The following is a 19702-nucleotide window of genomic DNA, read 5'->3' on the forward strand; positions in this document are numbered from 1 at the left end:
GATAAATTAGATAAGCGTTATGTAGCATAAGCTAGTGCAAACAGGTGGGTTTTAAGAGATTACTTAAAAGTAGCTAAAAACTCAGTGGTACGAATGGATGGTGGAAGAGAATTCCTGAGGTGAGGGGCTCTGCAACTGAAGGCTTTTTCCACATTTTGGACATATGAGCACAAGGAGTGAAGAGCAGGAAAGAGGATGATTGGTGAGTTCACGATGGAATGTAAGGATGGGAAAGTTCAGAAAGATATGAATGAGCAAGATTTTGTAGTAACTGAGGTGGCAGAGCAGGCTGTCCAATTACTGAAGGGCTGGTGGTTTGAATCTTGCTCCCCCAGTTGATCTGTTGTTCGGTCCTTGGGCAACACACTATATCAGGCGTATAAATCTAATCCATTTTTATTATTTATCAGTGCAGTTGTTTAAGGGTAGAGATGATGTTCTCCAAGCTGAGCTTCTGCTGCAGATGAGTCTGACAAGCTGAGCGCAGTCAGAGAAATATGCAAGCCAAGAAAGTGGAGTGTTATACTAACAGATGCTACACAGCTGAGAAGTATGGTGTTAAAAGCAGCAGTCAGATTGAGGAGGATGAGTACGGCAAGTAAACCAGTCAACTGTCATCCACAGATCATTTGTTGACTTTAACTGAGGGTGTTTCAGTGGTATGAAGACTGCAAAAACTCGACCAAAATGGTTAAGTTATTGTTAGTGATGAAGGTAGTACTGAAGGTTGTGATGTTTAAAAGAAAGGGTGTTTTATGGCAGTTTCCAGATGTTTCACATGATGTGGCTCCAACAAAAACACTTCCTCAGTTTTTGAAGGTTGTAAAACGTTAAGGAAATGCAGTATCAGACAAAGACTCTTCCAAACTTGTAGCATCCGGTGGACTATCTTTTCCAAACAAGGGGGTGACATGCACAGCTGCAGCTTCCTTCTGGTGTTTCCAAATGAGCAGCTAAAGGACTTGTTGCCTTCATCGTTTCCACAGCAACACTAACTTCAAAAGGTAGCTGGGGGCTGAACGACCTCATCAATAAACTTGACCTCTTCTGCTTCCCTCTTTCCCTTTCCGCCAGCCTATAAGCTGACATCATGTAAGTCCTTGAATGTGTAGTTTTGTTCCACTCACACTCCCCTTACTATGCTGCCTTTATAATTCTGCAACAATAAGGTCCATGAATCTTTAATTAAAACAGAAGGCAGCCTAACTGTTGGCAAATGCAGTGCCTATATTAATACCCAATGGTACAGAATGTAACAATAGAAAATTAATGGTCACAGCTTTGATGCCTGATCAAAAACAGTTTTACATTTAACATATGGCTAAATGAAATAAGTTAGTAGAAATTTTGAATTTTCCCCCTTGGAAACGATTTTAAACAAGGGTTTCCATGTGTCATTTTAAAGAATTGTTCTAATTTCCAATAATATTCTGACATCTAGTGGCTATACATTGCTATTACATTCAGGTTTTATGATCCTATAGCTTTTGAAACACAAAGATGGAATTAACACTGGTACTAGCACAAGCAGATAATTAACCAATTGATAGCTTTAAAAGTAAATAACATGGAAAAAAACTAAGACACCATTTAAATAAATGTCACTGGTTTTGCTTTAAATCCTCAACTAAAGCACTGAATTAACATGCACAGATGTCATGAACTGCCAAACTTTATTTTTAGATCAAAACAAAGCACAGCATTAAAACATTTCACTTTAATAACATCCACCCACTGTCTGAAAATCAAGCACATCTGATTTAAAATCATGCTCAGGTTAGAAGTTAGTCATACTTGTTTGATCATGAGGAAGAAATCACCTTTTCATTTATAGAAAAGTGGAATTTCATCATGCCAAAGCCTAAACAGACATAGGTGAAAAGAAATTTACTGAACTTAAAGTTTGAGATGCTAAAAAAAAAAAGCATTCAATCATTCGTTAATGTGATCAACAGAGTGTTTCAGATGACTTGTTAGTACGCAGCCAGCAATGCAGTGGGAGCACCAGGTCCTCAGGTAAGGACACTGGTGAGATCAGCCCAGGTAAGGTAAGGTAAGGTAAGGTAAGGTAAGGTAAGGTAAAGGTAAAGGGACGGAGGGGGCTTAACAGGGACAAGGGTTGGGGTAGGGGTCAGGTTTCATACAAGGGTGGGGAGGGCTGATTTCGAGGCTTTGTGTTCATTTCTTCTTGGGATTGGCTTCCAGGGGTAGGCCAATATCCTTCCCACGCAGCTTTAGGCCTGGCAGAAAATAAACATGCAAAGTCGAAAACTGTTACATACTAAAGATTTGATTTTATCTCATAAAACTCTTGCAAAAAGACATCCTCACCAATTGCTCGCTCGATTTTGCCCATGACCTGATTGTTGGGTATTGCTTTTCCAGCCTCATAGTCAGCGATAACTTGGGGCTTCTCATTAACTTTCTGTAGGAAAAGTTTGCAACTAGTTAGAAGTTTAAACACAGGGCCCCAAATCCACCTAAAAGATACATTTCAGATAGATACGCTGGCAGAAGATTACTAAAGCCCAACCCATATAGACCTTTTTAGGTTAATGTCAATTTACGATATTTGTCAGAAAAAAATAAATAAATAAATAAAAAATCTGATAACCGATAAAAAAAATATGTACGAAAAAAATAAACTATTGTATTATTTTAAATTGGCATTGTGTGCATTAATATAGTTACCAGTTGCACTTGTGAATTTATCTTTAAATTTAGGCCATAGTTGTTTGCTTTATACAAGCAATATAATGAGTGATGTTACTGGCAAAACAATATTTATGCACATTTATTTATCCACTATCATTACCTTTGCCATGAAGTCATGACTCATATGAACCAAAATAAACCTAAGAGACACTTTTCGCAGATGTCAAAACATGTCATGTTTAATAGAGTTGCATTTTAAATATATAATGGTCACAAATAGTATAGCACTTATGTTACTCTACAACAACATACACAATAGGTTGCTTTTACAGACAGAGAGTAACTTAAGCTTGGTTAGCACAACCGTAGCAATGCAACGTAAATGAAAAGCTTGACTGACGCAACAAAGCACGGGTCCCTATCATGACACATGGCAAACTAAGTTAAACTGAAACTCGAGATATGGTAAGTCATGCTTAATTTCACAAAGTTGTTATAAACGTACCAGTCGTTAAGCTCCAGTCTGCCCACCCCTGTACTGCTGCCTGCCTGTTGTTACTGCTGTAGTTACTAACAGTAGATCAGGACTGAGGATAGAATGGAGTCAGAGCTCCATATAGTGGACAAACGGTGCAACATCATTCTGCACAACTCTAGACACTTGGCAGCATTTACTGTTTTATGAGAAATTAATCAGCAAAAATCCGGCCAATTATTGTTTTGAAAAGGGCTATAATCTGCCAATTTAATCGGTCAGCCAATCAGTTGGTTGGGCTCTAATGTAACTACATTTATATGACTGAGGAATGGTCCTGTAGCATTTCCTCCACTATGCCAGGCATGTAACCATAACAAAAAGTGTGTATACTCACAGTGGCTAAGTCTTTCTGGGTAAGTCCTTTGGCCTGTCTACCTTGTTGAATGACCTTGCCCACCTCTAGCGTAACCCTTTCATGGTGAAGCTCCTCCGTCTCTCTGTCAAGTTTGGCTGTATTTTTTGTCACAAGATGCTGTTTGTTCTGCCCCGCAGACCCTGTAAAACAAGCAGAAGGTCAAAGTTATGAATCATTAGGGCAGACAGACACACAAATAACATATTTATAACACAGCCTCATCTAGGGTTTGCTGTGTGGTGCAGAGAGGAATCCAAGAAGTGCATCAAATACTGTAACGTTTTAGTAGGAAACTATAGTCTTTCAATTATTACTTAAAAAGCATAAATTTACATTTCTTGGTTGTCTCAACATCCTCCCCACGTCTCTGAGCAGCAGTGACAGCCTGGAGAACACAAACATGTACACATAAAACGTCAAAACAAATCTCAGTCTCACTGGTCATAAATAATTATGACCAGGTTCATTTTACACCCTACCCTGCTTTCTGTTATCATTTCCTATCATGTAGTTAATAAGTAACTCATCTACTTATGTAAGCATATTGACTCAGTAAAAGAAAATGATAGCATGACACAACTATTGCCTGAATAATAAGCTTTTATATTTTCCAAAATGCTAAGCCTCTAATGTTTCAGTTTTGTTGAAACAGGCTTTTTTAGAGGTTTTCCATACACATCTCTTACTACAGCACATTTTAAATTTAGTACAAAAAGTATGTTTAAAGCTTTGCTCACTGTACAGAATAACATATGGTCATAACTAAACATGGGCTCAAAAGGTTCATATAAATGTGAAAAGCCAAATTTAAAGCAAAAGTAAAAATGTGCAGATAATTGATAATTAGTTGTTCTCACCACTATTATTATGCATAGATAGATAGATAGATAGATAGATAGATAGATAGATAGATAGATAGATAGATAGATAGAATGAATAATGGTGCATTTCAATCACTATTCCCATTTCACCACGTTTACACTGTTGTTCTTTTCAGCCATGATGACATGGGCTTGACGTGCTTCATTCCTAATATTCAGACTATATTTTGATTAACTTTAAATGACAAGGTCTATAACAATTAAAGAACTGAAATATGCAGAACTGAATCAATTGCACAATCACTAGCGTAGCAACTACTATAGTGAAATATAATAAGATTTCTAATAGTTTTCGGAGCAAATTCTTGTCCAAAGGCAAATTACCCAAATGTAGTTTCCTTTAAAACAGAATTTTTCTTGAAAATAGTAACTGATGTAGAATCTCGTATTTATCACTTGCAAGTCTTTCGTTTTTAATCATGATCATTTTAAAAGTACATACACTTGCACTTTATTTCTTTACTCGTTGATTTCACTTTCAGGAAAACTTAACATACAGTCATGATAAGACACGTTTGTGTTTCCCTGAACATCATGTAACAACCGTTACAGAAATATGTGCCATAGTGTTGTTGGACGCGGCATGCTACCTCCACCAGTTGGCCACTTTGGTTAGCATGGTTGCTAACTAGGAATAGCATAATAATTCATTAGGTGTGTCCCAATTCAGGGTCTGCACAAGCTTGGTTTGAGCTGGTTATGAGATATTGCCATGGTGATATTCTAAACACATTCGATTTGCCTATGTCAACGCAGCTGTTTGGTTTCTCGAACACGTAAAAAAGTTTGAGTTACGAGCTATTTACTAAAACAAACAACCCTGCAAGTCTAAAGATGTTCTTACACCCATTTAAATCGATCGATTCAGTTAGCTAGTTAGCTAACTTCGCTCTAGTACTAATGGTTAACTCAAACGGTCATAACCGTGATGATAAACCACGACGTGTCTGCTCGACAGTTCGACTCGTAACAAGCAAAACCAATTACTATAAATACAGTAACCATTGAATTTTCACTCAGTGATAAGCTGTAATGTGAAGCTCGATTTCAGCTCATTTTAAAGCTCCGCGTTAAGTACAGCTCATTTTAAATCATACAAATGAATTCATGTGTTCATACCGACCTGCTTGGATTTGGCCTGGGCAGCTGTGGGCCCCTTCTTCCTCAAGACAGTTACCGTATCCCAGTCGCTTTCTGCCATGTTTTTAGGGGTTCACTAAATACCCGTAATGTTTTTTATCGATACAAAAAAAAAAAAAACTTCGACTAAGTATATTATTGTTTTTCTTTCACAGAAGGTAGTACTGCTTCTGCTAGTAAGCTCCTTCCAGAATGATCACCCACGCGTTCTGCCAAAGCTTTATTTATAACTGTGTTTTTAGCAGTGACATGATGGGAGAATTTCCGCAGCGCCCTCTATAGGCTTTACTCAGTAACACACCACGTGACACTGCTAAACGATGGTTTCACGTTCAAAGAGCCCATTACATCAGAAACTGAAAGGTGCTGCTTACTTAACTGTTAGAAAATAACAGTTTGCTGTATCTTTTAGAAAATTTAGAAATCAGTTAAAATCCAGTCATGACTAATTTAATAAACCACATTTTTGCACTCAAGATAATTTCACAAAAGTCAAAGCTTTAGCAATGACATACAAACAGAGTTAGACAGTTTTTGCATCATCAGCTCACATATGGAACAGGATTTATGGTCACCAATTACAGGACATTTCAGAGGCGGCATCGCTGTTACGTCGAGTACGAATCGGGGACCAGCCAAACTCTGACATGGCATCATCTGCCTGGTGGAGACGTCCCCAACGGTAGCCATGCCTGGAACCTGTTGCCCATGTGCGAGGTTTTGGATTCATCTGAAAACATTTAAAGACTGATACACCTTACATGGTTTATGCTTTCAGTGTATATACAATTTTAATCTTAAACTATAGTTGACTACCTTTGAAGAAAGATGAAAACCAAATAAATACATTTTCATGCAGCCTTTGGCAATAAATATGTGGAGTTAATAAATATAAAAACTAAAACAATCAACCCGTTGAAGAATTCTGTTTACTACCTGAACAAAAACAGACGTGTTCATGTGAAGAGTCTCCACTCGCTCTGACAAGTGATTCAACCATTCCAGGTGGTCACCAATAGACTGGGTCAGGTCATTGTTGCTCTATATTAGAAAAAAATCATGCCAAAAAAAAAAAAAAGAAACAGTAAAGCTAAGTTTAAAAAGTTTTGGCCAAATACTTTTTGTTTAACAGAAGAGGATTCTAACTTCTATACCCCAGACAATTTGTCCTTCAGTTCCATAGCAGCAAGACGGATATGCTCCAACTTGTCAATCTGCTCCTTTAGATGATCATCAAGCTCCTGCATCATCATTAGGCCTTCATCTGGCCTGGCTACACGTTTTTTAGCCATCCAGGATGATATTCACAGACCTGCTTTCAAAATAAAACAATTGTATTAGCTAATGATATTTAACCAGTTACAATGTATATAAAAACAGTCATATGAATGGCTATTTTAAAGGAATGGCTCCTCCAGATCGGGCTCCCTTCAAAGAGCCATAAATACCATTTCTACTTCAGACCTAGTTTCTGACACTTCGCACCCCATTCTGCTTTCAGTACATGTTGGTAATATTTTTATTTCCCAATTCAGTAATCACCAGAAGTATGTTTATTGTAAGTAGTACACAAATGTACAAGAATGTACATACACCTTACTGAATAAAGAACTGTGCATAATATTGGTAATAGGCTCTCATTTGGGCCCGAAAAGGGTATATAGGCAGAAGCAAAAGCTTATAATGCCCACCACCAAACAAGTACACAGCACACATATATATATACATATAGATATATATATATATACACATTATATGTATGTATATATATATATATATATATATATATATATATATATATATATATTCTTTTTTTCCCATTTATGCACTAACTCGCAACAATGACAAGCAAAAGCTAAAAATGCAAAGTTGACTGACTTTCTTTCTCTCTCTCTCTCTCACACACACACACACACACACACACACACACACACACACACACACACACACACACACTTAGGTAAGATGGCGGCCATATTTCCTGCTGTGCAGTAAACTTTTTTTCAACTACACGCTGTGTGAAAGCGCATTATGTTAGCTCACTGAAATCTGGAGCGAATACAGGCTGTAAGAAAAATATCTCAGTACATCTCAGACTGACATTGCAAAAGTGGTTATTAAAATGTTTTAATGTTATTTGCGCGTGCAGTTAGACAAACAGCTGCAAACGCACTCCCGAGACCCGTTTGTGCGCTCAGCCTGCAAGGTTGACGCTGGCGACAAAAACTTAAGCAAAAGCGGAAGTTACCTTTTCAATCTGACCTAAAAGATACTGAAAACGCTTGAAGCCGGAAAAGGACGCAGCTTGCTCACAGCGTGGTCATGAAGGAAAAACTTTCTTCGTCAGACTTGCCTGTTTTCCCCTTTTCCTCTTTCCTCCCAGACTCTTCTTTGTCCTGCAAAAATGTGCGGAATGACACTTCTGACGTCACGTTAACGGGCTCTCACAGGTGCGGTTCTGTTCTGGTATTAGATTAAATTTTATTATTAAAAACATAAACGGACAAACAAGGGATCATTTTGACGTTAATTAGAAGGCAACATAAAATAAACATCTGTAAATCATACACAAATATCACCAATCACAAAGCAAAACCTCTCAAGATGCATTATCATATATAAAATAAACATTGTGCTCATGCATTTAATTTTCAATTCAAGTAAAACAGTGACTTTCCAACCACAAATTAAGTTTGGGCACAGTAGCCTAGGAAAATAAAATAAAAAAAAAGAATAAAGACACATTTTAAAGATTTTATCCTCCAACATCACCCTTTAAATTGATCTTGAAATGGGAACACCTTTCCTGATCTGAGAAGTCCAAACAAAAGTCAATGCCTGCAGAAACTGGCACTGTTCTTCCAAACAAAGTCATCCTACAGTTTACTGAGTGCCAACAGATAAATACCAGTTTCATTTAATTTTGTAAACCAGTTCATCCACAACTAACTATTTTGTGCCAAGATGTTATGATGTGCGCAGAATAAAACCAAAGGACAATGTTGTTTCCAAATGTGGTTTTATGGGATAAAAATGCCTAACAAAAACTGTCCATTACAACCAAAGGTTTCAATTAAGTTATTTCAAAGTGTAAACTGTCTTTTAATAGTGCTTGATATATATATATATATATATCACCTAGCAGTTAAGGAAATGCATATAGCCATAATAATGAATTTCCAAGCTGGCAGTATGCATGCGTTTGATGGAAATAGTAGCATGTGAACCCAAGTTGATAAACCCACAATATTTAAATGTAAATAAAATTTTGTCAACAGGGCACACTGCAAAATCTCATGTAAGGGGCACTATGGGATAAACTTCTTGTATTCTCAAAATGCAGGTCTAGTATATTTTGATGAAATGAAATATTTTTCAGCCCAATACTCTGACCAGGGCTAAATCTTTTTAAGAAAAAAACATCCTCCCAAATGTGACATGAGAAACAATACAATAGTCATATGTGGTTTATTTTGTATTTACTATTGATTTTATTCCAAAAACAATAAAAATTCTGACATGGAGCAAAATGAGGAAAATTAAACATAGTATTGGAAATCACTGCTTATAACAATGTGTTAGCAATAAAAGAAAAACATCTTCTACATGATTAAAAATTCAGTAGCTCAACAGAAAAATAAAAGATGGTTTGGTCTGCAGCTCCGTCAGGCTTTGCTTCACCGGCAACTTTATTAATTTCTCCATCCAGGAGGTCGAGCATTAAGTTGGACTTAATACGTAAACAACAACAAACAGAAAATATCACATTACAATATTACAGCGTCAGTGAATATAATAATAAAACCACAGAGAGGAAATTCTAAGTATTTGTTTCTGGTAACAGCTGAACATTTGGTCACAGCCTAAAAATGATGATGATGATGATGGTTAGAAAAACCAACAAAACAATCAAAGCTTTGTTATTGTCTGTAAATGAAAGTCAGAGAAATATTAATGCAGTGGTTTGTTGATTCAAGACAGTGAGTAGAAACTGAGTTTTGTAGTCAGCATCAGGGTGAAGTTATTTTTACTTTGTGATCGTCATTTGATCAGTACGTACAACGAGTGGGAACTTGTTTTGTTGCAGGTTTGCTCTTTAACGCTGCATTGAAAGCAACCACCTAGACAGAGACAATGTTTCTTTAGGAATCACAGGATTTAGTCTAAAGTTTTAATGTTCTTGTCAAACTAAAATATTATTGTAAAAACCTCCAGCGTGTAGGTTGCAGGCTCAGTTTTCCAGGTAAATGTCTCTGGTTTGGAAACTTTCCTGTTGTTGTAGGTGGGCTGGATTTCACATTTGTAATCAGTGTAAGGACTCAGTCCAGTAAGTTCACATGTTCCTCCATCAGGTTTGATACCTTTAAATACAACATCATTTATATTTACTGTTTTATGATAGATTTTATGACCACAGAAAAAAAAATCTCTAAATCTCAAGTTAAAGTTGCAGAAATAAACATCAGCAGGATTGTTTGTGAAATTACACGTCAAGAACATTTCCATCAGATCCTCATGAGTCACATCTGCTGTAGACCGCTGGTTCTGGTCCTGATAGTAAAAATGTCCTTATGTACTGTCTACTACATGACATGCAGACTGAGAATCTGTTCACATCTGTCTCTGTAGAGGAAACTGCTTCACATCAGTTCTGAGGAAAAACTTATTGTTACTGATTTGTGTTTGAGTAATAATGTAAACCAAGATTTGACTCAATACAACATCTAGGTTTTGACCCATATCTTTATTTTTATTTTTAGGTCAAATAAAATGCTTCCACAGACTTAAAAACTTGATAGAAGTGCACTTAAAATTCAACATGCCCACATTTTAACATCTCTAATAAATATTTACACATTTTATCTCCAAAATAAATGTAGATAAAAGCTTTAAATACGGTGAATCTAAACCATTTCAATTACTTTTGCATGGTCCTGGACCAGAGGACTTAGGGCAGTTAAGAGTATAACTAAACCTCGTAAAGTTTTGGGGAAAACCTTCACAGTTGTTACTGCTTGTTTTCCATGTCAGCTCAGTGGAAGTATTGGTTCCATGAGGCTTTGTGACCGTTATTGTGAGATCTGTTGGAAAACAGCCGACATCAGTAACAATTAATCCAGTTCATCTGACTCCTGTCATTTCAGACTGTGATGATAAAATCATTAATTCACTGAGGTAAATATAAACATACCACACGTGATCTGAAACTGGAGACGTGGAGTTTTTATGGAGACATTGTTGTGCTGGATCAGACCAGTACAGATGTAGTCTGTAAAGGGCTCCACATCAGAAAGATTTATGGACTGATTAACTTTTCCACTTTCTGAGGAGACAGAAAGATGAAATAATTTCCTCATTAATTGTTTCTCAGTTTGTATCTGAGTTCTTTAAAGCAAAAATATTTTGTTAACTGATTTAGAGAACAAAACTGAACTGAGAGAACATAGAAAATAATGCTTATTAAGCATCAAAGTATTTTTCAGGCTGCTTATAATTCATTAGCATGAGATTTTCTAAGTGTCCACTTTTTTTCTGATGTTCTTCTTTTCCTAAAGTTACTGTTAAATCTATTTGTCATCTGTTAACGTACCTGAACAGGTGTAATCCACCATGAAGTTTTTACAGTTTGAAGGTAACTTTGTTTCTATTTTTGCAGGAAGTCCTGTGGGTTCACGCTGAACGATGGCATTTGGATCAATGAAATCTGAAATTAACAAACAAAACTTGATGAAATCAGATCTAAAGGATGTGAACTTTAAAATAAATTTTGTTTTATTTATCTGTTTTCTCACATACCAACAGAAATGTATCTGGTGCGATGAAAGGTCTCATTACAGTTTTCTGGAGTGAAGTTTATGTTAAAATCTGAGCAAAAATCCTCATCAGCAAGTTTGAAACATAATTTTCCATCTTCTCTTTGCTCATATCGATGATTTTTTGATGGTGACACTGAAAAATTGAGGTTCCAGGGGCTTTGGTAACAAACATATCCAGAAGTGTTGCTGATTTCTTTAATATCATCAACTGAAAACACAAATAATGCACATATTATATATTTTTACAGTCTTTGTAAACAATTAAAATGAATAAAAATACAAACGTATTTGTACTCACTCCACTGTGTTTTAGCTTTATTTGCATCACTGTTGCAGGTTATTCCTCTATCAGCATGGACAACGCTGTGCTCATATTCAGTACAGGGCTTCAGATGTTTGATTTCATGTGTTGCGTTTTCATGGGAAACAAAAACATTTTCTTGTTTCACTGTTTGGTTGTTTTCAGTAATGGTAATAATGTAGTTTCCAACGGGAGAATTCGTTATGTTGATCAAGAAGCCACCCGGGATGTGTTGAACTTGGTAAAAACCTGCACAGAAAATCAACAAAATCTTTAAGTCAGTTAAAGTAAATTTACTGATTAAATTTCTAATCTGAAAGTTTGTTCTTATTAAAGCTGAAGATAAAAAAATATTTTGTACATTTACTGTAAATAAAAAAACACAGGATGGACACATTTACTGCAACCATTTATAAAACAGATAATATTTAAACTAACACTCACACTGTGGAGATGGTCCAGCAGTTGTTTGAGTGCCTGCTTCAATGATTAAAGTACAAAAGAAAAACATTAAAACTTGATTATTTACTTAAATACTTTTTAAAAACCCTCTTACGAGTATGTGATGGTTACTCAGCTCGTCCCTCAGCAACAATAATGTCCATCATCTACTCATCTGAATGATATGTTCGCATCACCATCCCATAAAATAATGGAGGAAATTCCAACCTGTGGTGGGAGCTGCCACTGTGGTGTTGGACTGGATGAGTGGAGGAGTGGTCTGGTTCTGGTTCTGAGGGACAGAACTTGTGCTAGAGGAGGTGGGTGTGGGTAAGCTCTGATTTGAGGTGTTTGAAGCAGGAATGACTGTAAGTTAGAGAGCATACTGGAGGTGATCTGCAGGTTGAAAAACTTCCCTTCCATCTATTTAACTTGATATGAGATTTAACCAACGTTGTACACTTCCATCATACTAAATGTAGCACCAATATACCTCATAAAACTTGAGTCTGATACTGAATACATTACCAGTTATGATGGCTGAAAGGTTTGACTGAAATGAGGTGTTTGAGGTGGGGGGTGACGAGGTGAGTGAAGAATTGAGGACAACTTTGGTATATGAAGCTGTGGCAATCGATGTTGCCACAGTGCGTAGAGGTGAGGTGGCTGACTCATCTGTATTACATAGAAAGAGTAAATAAATAAATATGTACATAGTTGTTGCAGCACTGGGAGATCTTACATGTAGAACTTTCCCTTTAACAATAAAACAATCTTTTCTTCTTGTTAGCCAGACCACTTCTCATTCCAAAACTTTACATTTCTCACACATTTAAAAAAAAGAGGTTATAAACATGTACTGGACATAATTTTAGATCCAGTGGAGTAATAACAGTGTTCATCTTGATGAAGTCGTCACCTGTTCAACATGGATACCAGTGATCTGTTCTCAGCTTGTGCCTCAGCAGAGCTGATGTCCATCATCTATACTCAAACTAATGATACGTTCTTACCACAATCCCATAAAATAATGGAGGAAATTCCAACCTGTGGTGGGATCTGCCATTGTGGTGTTGGACTGGATGAGTGGAGGAGTGGTCTGGTTCTGGTTCTGAGGGACAAAACTTGTCCTGGAGGAGGTGGGTGTGGGTAAGCTCTGATTTGAGGTGTTTGAAGCAGGAATGACTGTAAGTTAGAGAGCATACTGGAGGTGATCTGCAGGTTGAAAAACTTCCCTTCCATCTATTTAACTTGATATCAGGTTTAACCAACATTGTACACTTCCATCATACTAAATGTAGCACCAATATACCTCACAAAACTTGAGTCTGAAACTGAATACATTACCAGTTATGATGGCTGAAAGGTTTGACTGAAATGAAGTGTTTGAGGTGGGGGGTGACGAGGTGAGTGAAGAATTGAGGACAACTTTGGTATATGAAGCTGTGGCAATCGATGTTGCCAGAGTGCGTAGAGGTGAGGTGGCTGACTCATCTGTATTACATAGAAAGAGTAAACAAATAAATATGTACATAGTTGTTGCAGCACTGGGAGATCTTACATGTAGAACTTTCCCTTTAACAATAAAACAATCTTTTCTTCTTGTTAGCCAGACCACTTCTCATTCCAAAACTTTACATTTCTCACACATTTAAAAAAAGAGAGGTTATAAACATATACTGGACACAATTTTAAATCCAGTGGAGTAATAACAGTGTTCATCTTGATGAAGTCGTCACCTGTTCAACATGGATACCAGTGATCTGTTCTCAGCTTGTACCTCAGCAGAGCTGATGTCCATCATCTATACTCAAACTAATAGTACGTTCTTACCACAATCCCATAAAATAATGGAGGAAATTCCAACCTGTGGTGGGAGCTGCCATTGTGGTGTTGGACTGAATGACTGGAGGAGTGGTCTGGTTCTGGTTCTGAGGGACAGAACTTGTGCTAGAGGAGGTGGGTGTGGGTAAGCTCTGATTTGAGGTGTTTGAAGCAGGAATGACTGTAAGTTAGAGAGCATACTGGAGGTGATCTGCAGGTTGAAAAACTTCCCTTCCATCTATTTTACTTGATATCAGGTTTAACCAACATTGTACACTTCCATCATACTAAATGTAGCACCAATATACCTCATAAAACTTGAGTCTGAAACTGAATACATTACCAGTTATGGTGGCTGAAAGGTTTGACTGAAATGAGGTGTTTGAGGTGGGGGGTGACGAGGTGAGTGAATAATTGAGGACAACTTTGGTATCTGAAGCTGTGGCAATCGATGTTGCCAGAGTGCGTAGAGGTGAGGTGGCTGACTCATCTGTTTTCCATAGAAAGAGTAAATAATCTTTTAAAAAGTAAAAAAAAAGACAAGAGATTATAGATCTACACTGTTTGAACAAATTCAGGGGAGTAACCAGTGTCTGGCTTGATGTTCATAAAGAAAACATCTTGTAGTCAGTACTTCACAGTGTGATTCTTCTTCAGCAAGCTGATGTCTATCATGTACAATTTATATCTATACTTCACATTATCCAGGCTTGATGCGCATTTACTTGCAGATTTGTAAAAATAATCCGTTGTAAAATAATCAGGATGAAAATTAGTTTCAGTTAAATATCCACTTTATACAGAAACTAAAGCTCCACATGAAAAGAGACTGGGATTACTTCTTATGTTGAAATGAAAATTTAAAAAAAATGAATGAATTAAGCAGCATTTCATTTTAAGTCACCCTCATTTCTGAGTATTTAAGCAGGCTTTGGTATTTTAGTTTTTGGCATTTTAGTTTGGTTTTATTATGTCATTTTTGTATTTAAAACCTTCATTGAGATTGCCCCGTGAAATGAGAGCCGATTAAATTTACAAGTGTTCTTCAGTGTTTGTTCGTCTGATTGACATTCTGGAGAGGACTCTGACTCTGCTGCTGAAGGCGTAATTACAAATAAGCACTGAGGTGATTCATTATATACATAATATATTTTTTTTTACAATTTTTAGCTTTACCTAGATACATTTTAAAAAAGTATTTTTCTGAATAATACATTAAAGCGCTACTGGACGTGTCATTACATACATAATATTATAATATATGAAGATCGATGTAATGATTACTCACTTTTGTATCCTTCACCTGAAAATACAAGAGAGAGAAAAAAAAATAGTTATTTTTCTTTTCAGAAAACCGTATATTGGATCAAATATATAAATGCAGTGCTGTGCAACCTGGATATCATGACAATTTGACAAAAAACAAACAAAAAAAAAACACATTTGCTATTTCAGAAAGCAAAATCATAGAGCCACTCCACAGATGTAGAACACATTTAGTTTGGTCTTGATAGTGGTTCATGTATGAAGACTTCAGACCAGGCAAACCAATAAGAACATTTCTGAATATTGTTTAGTAAAATATGTATACTGCACCTATTATTCTGATATAAAAGTCCATGCAAGTCCATGTCTGATAACTCCCACTAGTACAACATTCTTCAGGAGAGGCCATGATTATTTTAGAATTTAAAGCACCCAAAACAAAAAGTAACTTCATGTAATATTTAAATTTGCAATTGCAAACTGCTTTGTGTATGTGAGTGTGTGTGTTATTACATCAAAAAATATTCAAAATCAATCAACAGGAGAAGTCATGGACGATAAACACAGCAACTTTACAGCCACTATTCATGGTAACGTTCTCCATACGGAAAAATGCATCTGCACATAAAAGAGACCAGCTCACAATTTGATTTACTTTAGATATGTAAAAGAAAAAGATAAAAGAAAAATTAAAATGACGAATTGCTTATTGAGTCTATAAATAATGTTAGGTTTGTGAATTATATTTTGGTGAAAAGAGTGAGTGGTGTGGGGCAGATTTAAGAATTTCACTAACTCAAAAAACTAAAAACAATTAGTAATTAAGAATTACTGCACCTCATTCTGAATATAATCTGATTTCAGAACTAATAACAACTTTAAATGATTTTACTTACAAGTAGCCAAAGCAGCGATTCCAGCCCAGAGCAGCAGGAGCCTGCGGCTACAGAGGCCTGCCATACCCACGAGGTAGGACGAATATCTTCGATGAAGTTAGAGACAAACAGCATGCACTGACAAATACGTCCTCCTTTAGAGTGGTATGCCAACCACAAATAACAAGAAGTTGTTTTTTTTTTTTTTTTTTTATATAAATCATTAGAAAACTTGTGAAACTTGACTTAACAGTATACTGCAGACAGTGCATGAATTTACTCAGCTGTACCCACAGTATACGAATGTAATGAAATCATCTCAGTGCACTGCCAGTCAGTGTTTAACAAGAGACATATATATATATATATATATATATATATATATATATATGTGTGTATGTATTATTATTATTATTATTATTATTACCACTTGTGTGTGTACATAAGTTGCACAGGATGTAATTTTCATTGTCATTCCAAGCAGTGCATAGCCATGCATCCATAAGTCCATCTTGTGGTCAAAACTATTCACTGCACAAACAGTGGTTCAGTAACATTTTGTGTCAGGTGATAAAAATAAAATTTAATAAATGAGCGGAGAAACACAGTGAATGCTGCACCTGAGCATGGTGCAGCTGATTAAATAACGTGTATACGTGTCGAGCAGGACCAGCTGATTCTGCTTTTGTGGAGGAAGTGAGAGGCAGAGCGACTTTGAGAGAGATGGCAGGAGCATCAGTCGCAGTTTCTTAGCTCAGACTTGTGTCAATCCACAGAGATGTGGAAGAAAAAACTGTGGTCTGATAAGCAATTACAGTTTATTTTTCAGGTCCAGCTGATGTGTTGTGAAAAACAACAGACCTATATAAAGCCTGAATGCTGACCTTCACAATGTTGGGCCTTTTCACGCATTTTGCTGGCATAGTTTGGGCCCTTTTAAAGGGATTTTTCACATGTTTAATAATGTCTCTTGTTAAAGAAAACCTTCAAATGCACAGGTAATAATGACCAGGTACTTCTTCCCACAGTATTAACCAAGTAGGTACTAATTTCCCACTTCCTTAACTAGTATAGGTACTGTTCCACAATAATATCTTGTCCCTGAGGTTTGCCTTCCACGCGTGTTCGTTGATTTTGGCCAGTGAAAACAAACAGCTTCTCTCAAATTAAGATATTTATTTTTACAAATAATTGGAAATGTGCACAGAATTCTGGGTTCCTAGACTATCTCACCCTCTCTGGTTACAGAGGAAGTAGTTCTGATAGCCAAAATCAGAACCCCGCTGCTTTCCCTGAACCCAGTAGTTATACCTTGTCTAAACTAAACAGTGACTGGACGCTATAACTAACTAATCAGCTGTTGCAAGGCAGATATTTTCTGCATCTTCTGCTGTCACCCTCGGCTGGATCCATCTGAGGTACTGGTTTCCTGTTTCTTCAAAAACAGAAGTACGGCCAAAAGCAGACACGTCTTGCAGACCATTTCCCCCTAATACAAGTTTTAATTTTTAGGTGTCATCTTCTCCTTTTCTTCACTTAGAAGCAGAAAGCAACATGTTAACCCACGCTTAGACAACGTTCTTGTTAAGTGTGTGTAATTTTTTCCCCAACTTACAATAGCTGCAACTAAATATTTTAATTAAGGTCATACGCAAGTTATACATTCCAAGACAAATTAAAATAATATCTAACACTCTCTAGATGGAAGAATGGTTTTAACTAGGAGGACACTGACCCCATCTGTATAATGAGATAATTGAATATGTTTATAATTATAAAAAAAATTTCAGGGGTTCATAATCACCAGATCTTAATCTAGTTGAACACCTTTGGAAGATTTTGGACAATCTTCAACTCTGTTATCAAATCTCCAAATGAGGGGGGAACTGTCCCAGATATGTGTACATTAAACTTAATTCACCCCCGCCACCACATTTACATAACATAACATTTTGGAGGAACAAATTTGAAACCAAACTTTGCTGCAAATACTTTGCAATCTCTGTGGAATCACTCTAAAACGTCTTTTTTCAAACTTGAAAAGTTCAGGAGAACATTCTCTAAATGACATGTGAACTGAAAGATGTTTTAATTATAAGTTACTTTATAACCAATGTCTTGTGTTTGTGTATACATTTAAACAAAGAGAAGAAATATTTTTTTACAGTTCATTTGTCCCAGGTGATCTCTGAGTGTTCTGCGGGAGAAAAATGGGGCAGTTCCAGGGGACATCGACATTTTTTTTTCTTCCTTCTGTTTTTGTTTTTAGAAGCCTGGAATATCAATATTTTTTTGAACATTTGAAATAGCTTGTGGCGCATGCTTGGCAATGGCAACCTCGGCTTCAAACATATTAGTTCGCGGGGAGATAAAAATCACCAGGGACGGTGTCCAAACACAGACGGGAGCTGCAGCACAATCCTGTTCATCATTTGAAGGTTGCTATTGTTTGAACTTCAGTAACTTTAAACGGGTTAAACTCATATTTAGAATGAAATGGTTGTCTTGTAGTCCTGCTCGGTTTTCAGGTTAGAACATTCGTCAGTGGCTGCTCTCCAGGTAGAATGTTGTGAGGATCAGGTAAAGAAAGACGGTCCCTGCAGTCATTTATCAGTTGGAAGCTACATCCAGCAGGCCACAACTGCCGGCACTCATCAGCGCTGTAGCTGACACACTAACATATTTCAAGGAAGGTGCGTACACAGTAAACTTCATACATAACAAGCACGTGTACACACACAAACACTGATGTGATGAGTGACTCTTGCTCTGCATATCCTTAATCTGTAACCACTAGGCCAGCACATAGGGGGCACAGTAAAGAACAAGCAGCCTGCAGAGAGTTGAGCCAAAATAAAAAGCCAAATGGCTCACTAAACCTGTCAGGGGCTCTTAAAAGGCACACACTCCCTCTCAGATCTGAATTTGTATTTCAGATCTGAATTTGAATGGAGAGAACTGAAACTGAACTAAGAAAAGAAACTTTTCAAATACAAAAGTTTCAACTTTACCACAGTACACATTAAAACAAAGATTCAATATTAAATATGGTCATTTGGATTTAGTTTTTTAAAGCAATTATTCAAACAGGCATATTCAGATTCAAATTGAATGATTCATATTCAAATATAAAGAATTCATATTCGCTCCCCAGTGGCACAAAGTTTATCCCATAGGGCACAATGGACATTCCACAAACCTGATTCCCTGTAATTTCAATATTAAAAGAAAAGAAAAAAAACATTTAATACTAAACGTGGGAATAGAATCAACAGTGCATTTAAGAAATCACAACTGCTTTATTTGTTTTCTTCCAATAAGATTTTTTTTTTGTTTTAAATCAAGGGAGAGTAATGACCAAATACCTGAAAAGATAAAAGGTCAGGTAGGATCAAGTGAACGCTGGATCAGATGTAGAAAGCACTGGTCCTCAGACAATGATGAAATATGCATTTTAAAAGTCCCAAAAAAGAAAAACAAAAAAAATCAGGGCAACATTCTGGTGCAGATACAATGAGAAGCATCAAGATGCAGTAAGGGTTAAAGAGGCTAAAACACTCACAGCCCAACACACCTACTAACAAGTGAAAGCAGTCCATTTTGAGAACAG

The 19702-nt window shown here is 36.6% G+C and overlaps 2 protein-coding genes across 5 annotated transcripts; both read right to left on the reverse strand.

Moving 5' to 3' along the window:
• Window positions 1-1656: 1656 nt before the first annotated feature.
• edf1 (endothelial differentiation-related factor 1) lies at window positions 1657-5793 on the reverse strand. The gene is made up of 5 exons (XM_041970369.1): window positions 5553-5793; window positions 3882-3933; window positions 3528-3688; window positions 2332-2425; window positions 1657-2240 (listed from the first exon to the last, which is right to left on the reverse strand). The coding sequence occupies exons 1-5, from the start codon at window positions 5628-5630 to the stop codon at window positions 2179-2181; spliced, it is 447 nt and encodes a 148-aa protein (XP_041826303.1). The 5' UTR covers window positions 5631-5793; the 3' UTR covers window positions 1657-2178.
• Window positions 5794-9099: 3306 nt separating this feature from the next.
• Window positions 9100-16230, reverse strand: LOC121629555 (mucin-5AC-like). Of its 4 annotated transcripts, none has more exons than XM_041969188.1 (16): window positions 16114-16230; window positions 15240-15254; window positions 14295-14441; window positions 13995-14132; window positions 13475-13621; window positions 13175-13312; window positions 12656-12802; window positions 12356-12493; window positions 12131-12163; window positions 11684-11935; window positions 11366-11593; window positions 11160-11273; window positions 10761-10892; window positions 10492-10650; window positions 9779-9930; window positions 9100-9690 (listed from the first exon to the last, which is right to left on the reverse strand). In XM_041969188.1, the coding sequence occupies exons 1-16, from the start codon at window positions 16175-16177 to the stop codon at window positions 9619-9621; spliced, it is 2076 nt and encodes a 691-aa protein (XP_041825122.1). In that variant the 5' UTR covers window positions 16178-16230; the 3' UTR covers window positions 9100-9618. The 4 variants fall into 4 exon arrangements, with proteins under 4 accessions (XP_041825122.1, XP_041825120.1, XP_041825124.1 ...); XM_041969186.1 differs by having other exon boundaries at window positions 12131-12166; XM_041969189.1 differs by lacking the exon at window positions 9100-9690 and having other exon boundaries at window positions 9792-10220; window positions 12131-12166.
• Between the last annotated feature and the right edge of the window lie 3472 nt (window positions 16231-19702).

The sequence above is a fragment of the Melanotaenia boesemani genome, chromosome 19 (assembly GCF_017639745.1).
Source record: "Melanotaenia boesemani isolate fMelBoe1 chromosome 19, fMelBoe1.pri, whole genome shotgun sequence".
Classification (NCBI taxonomy): Eukaryota; Metazoa; Chordata; class Actinopteri; order Atheriniformes; family Melanotaeniidae; genus Melanotaenia; species Melanotaenia boesemani.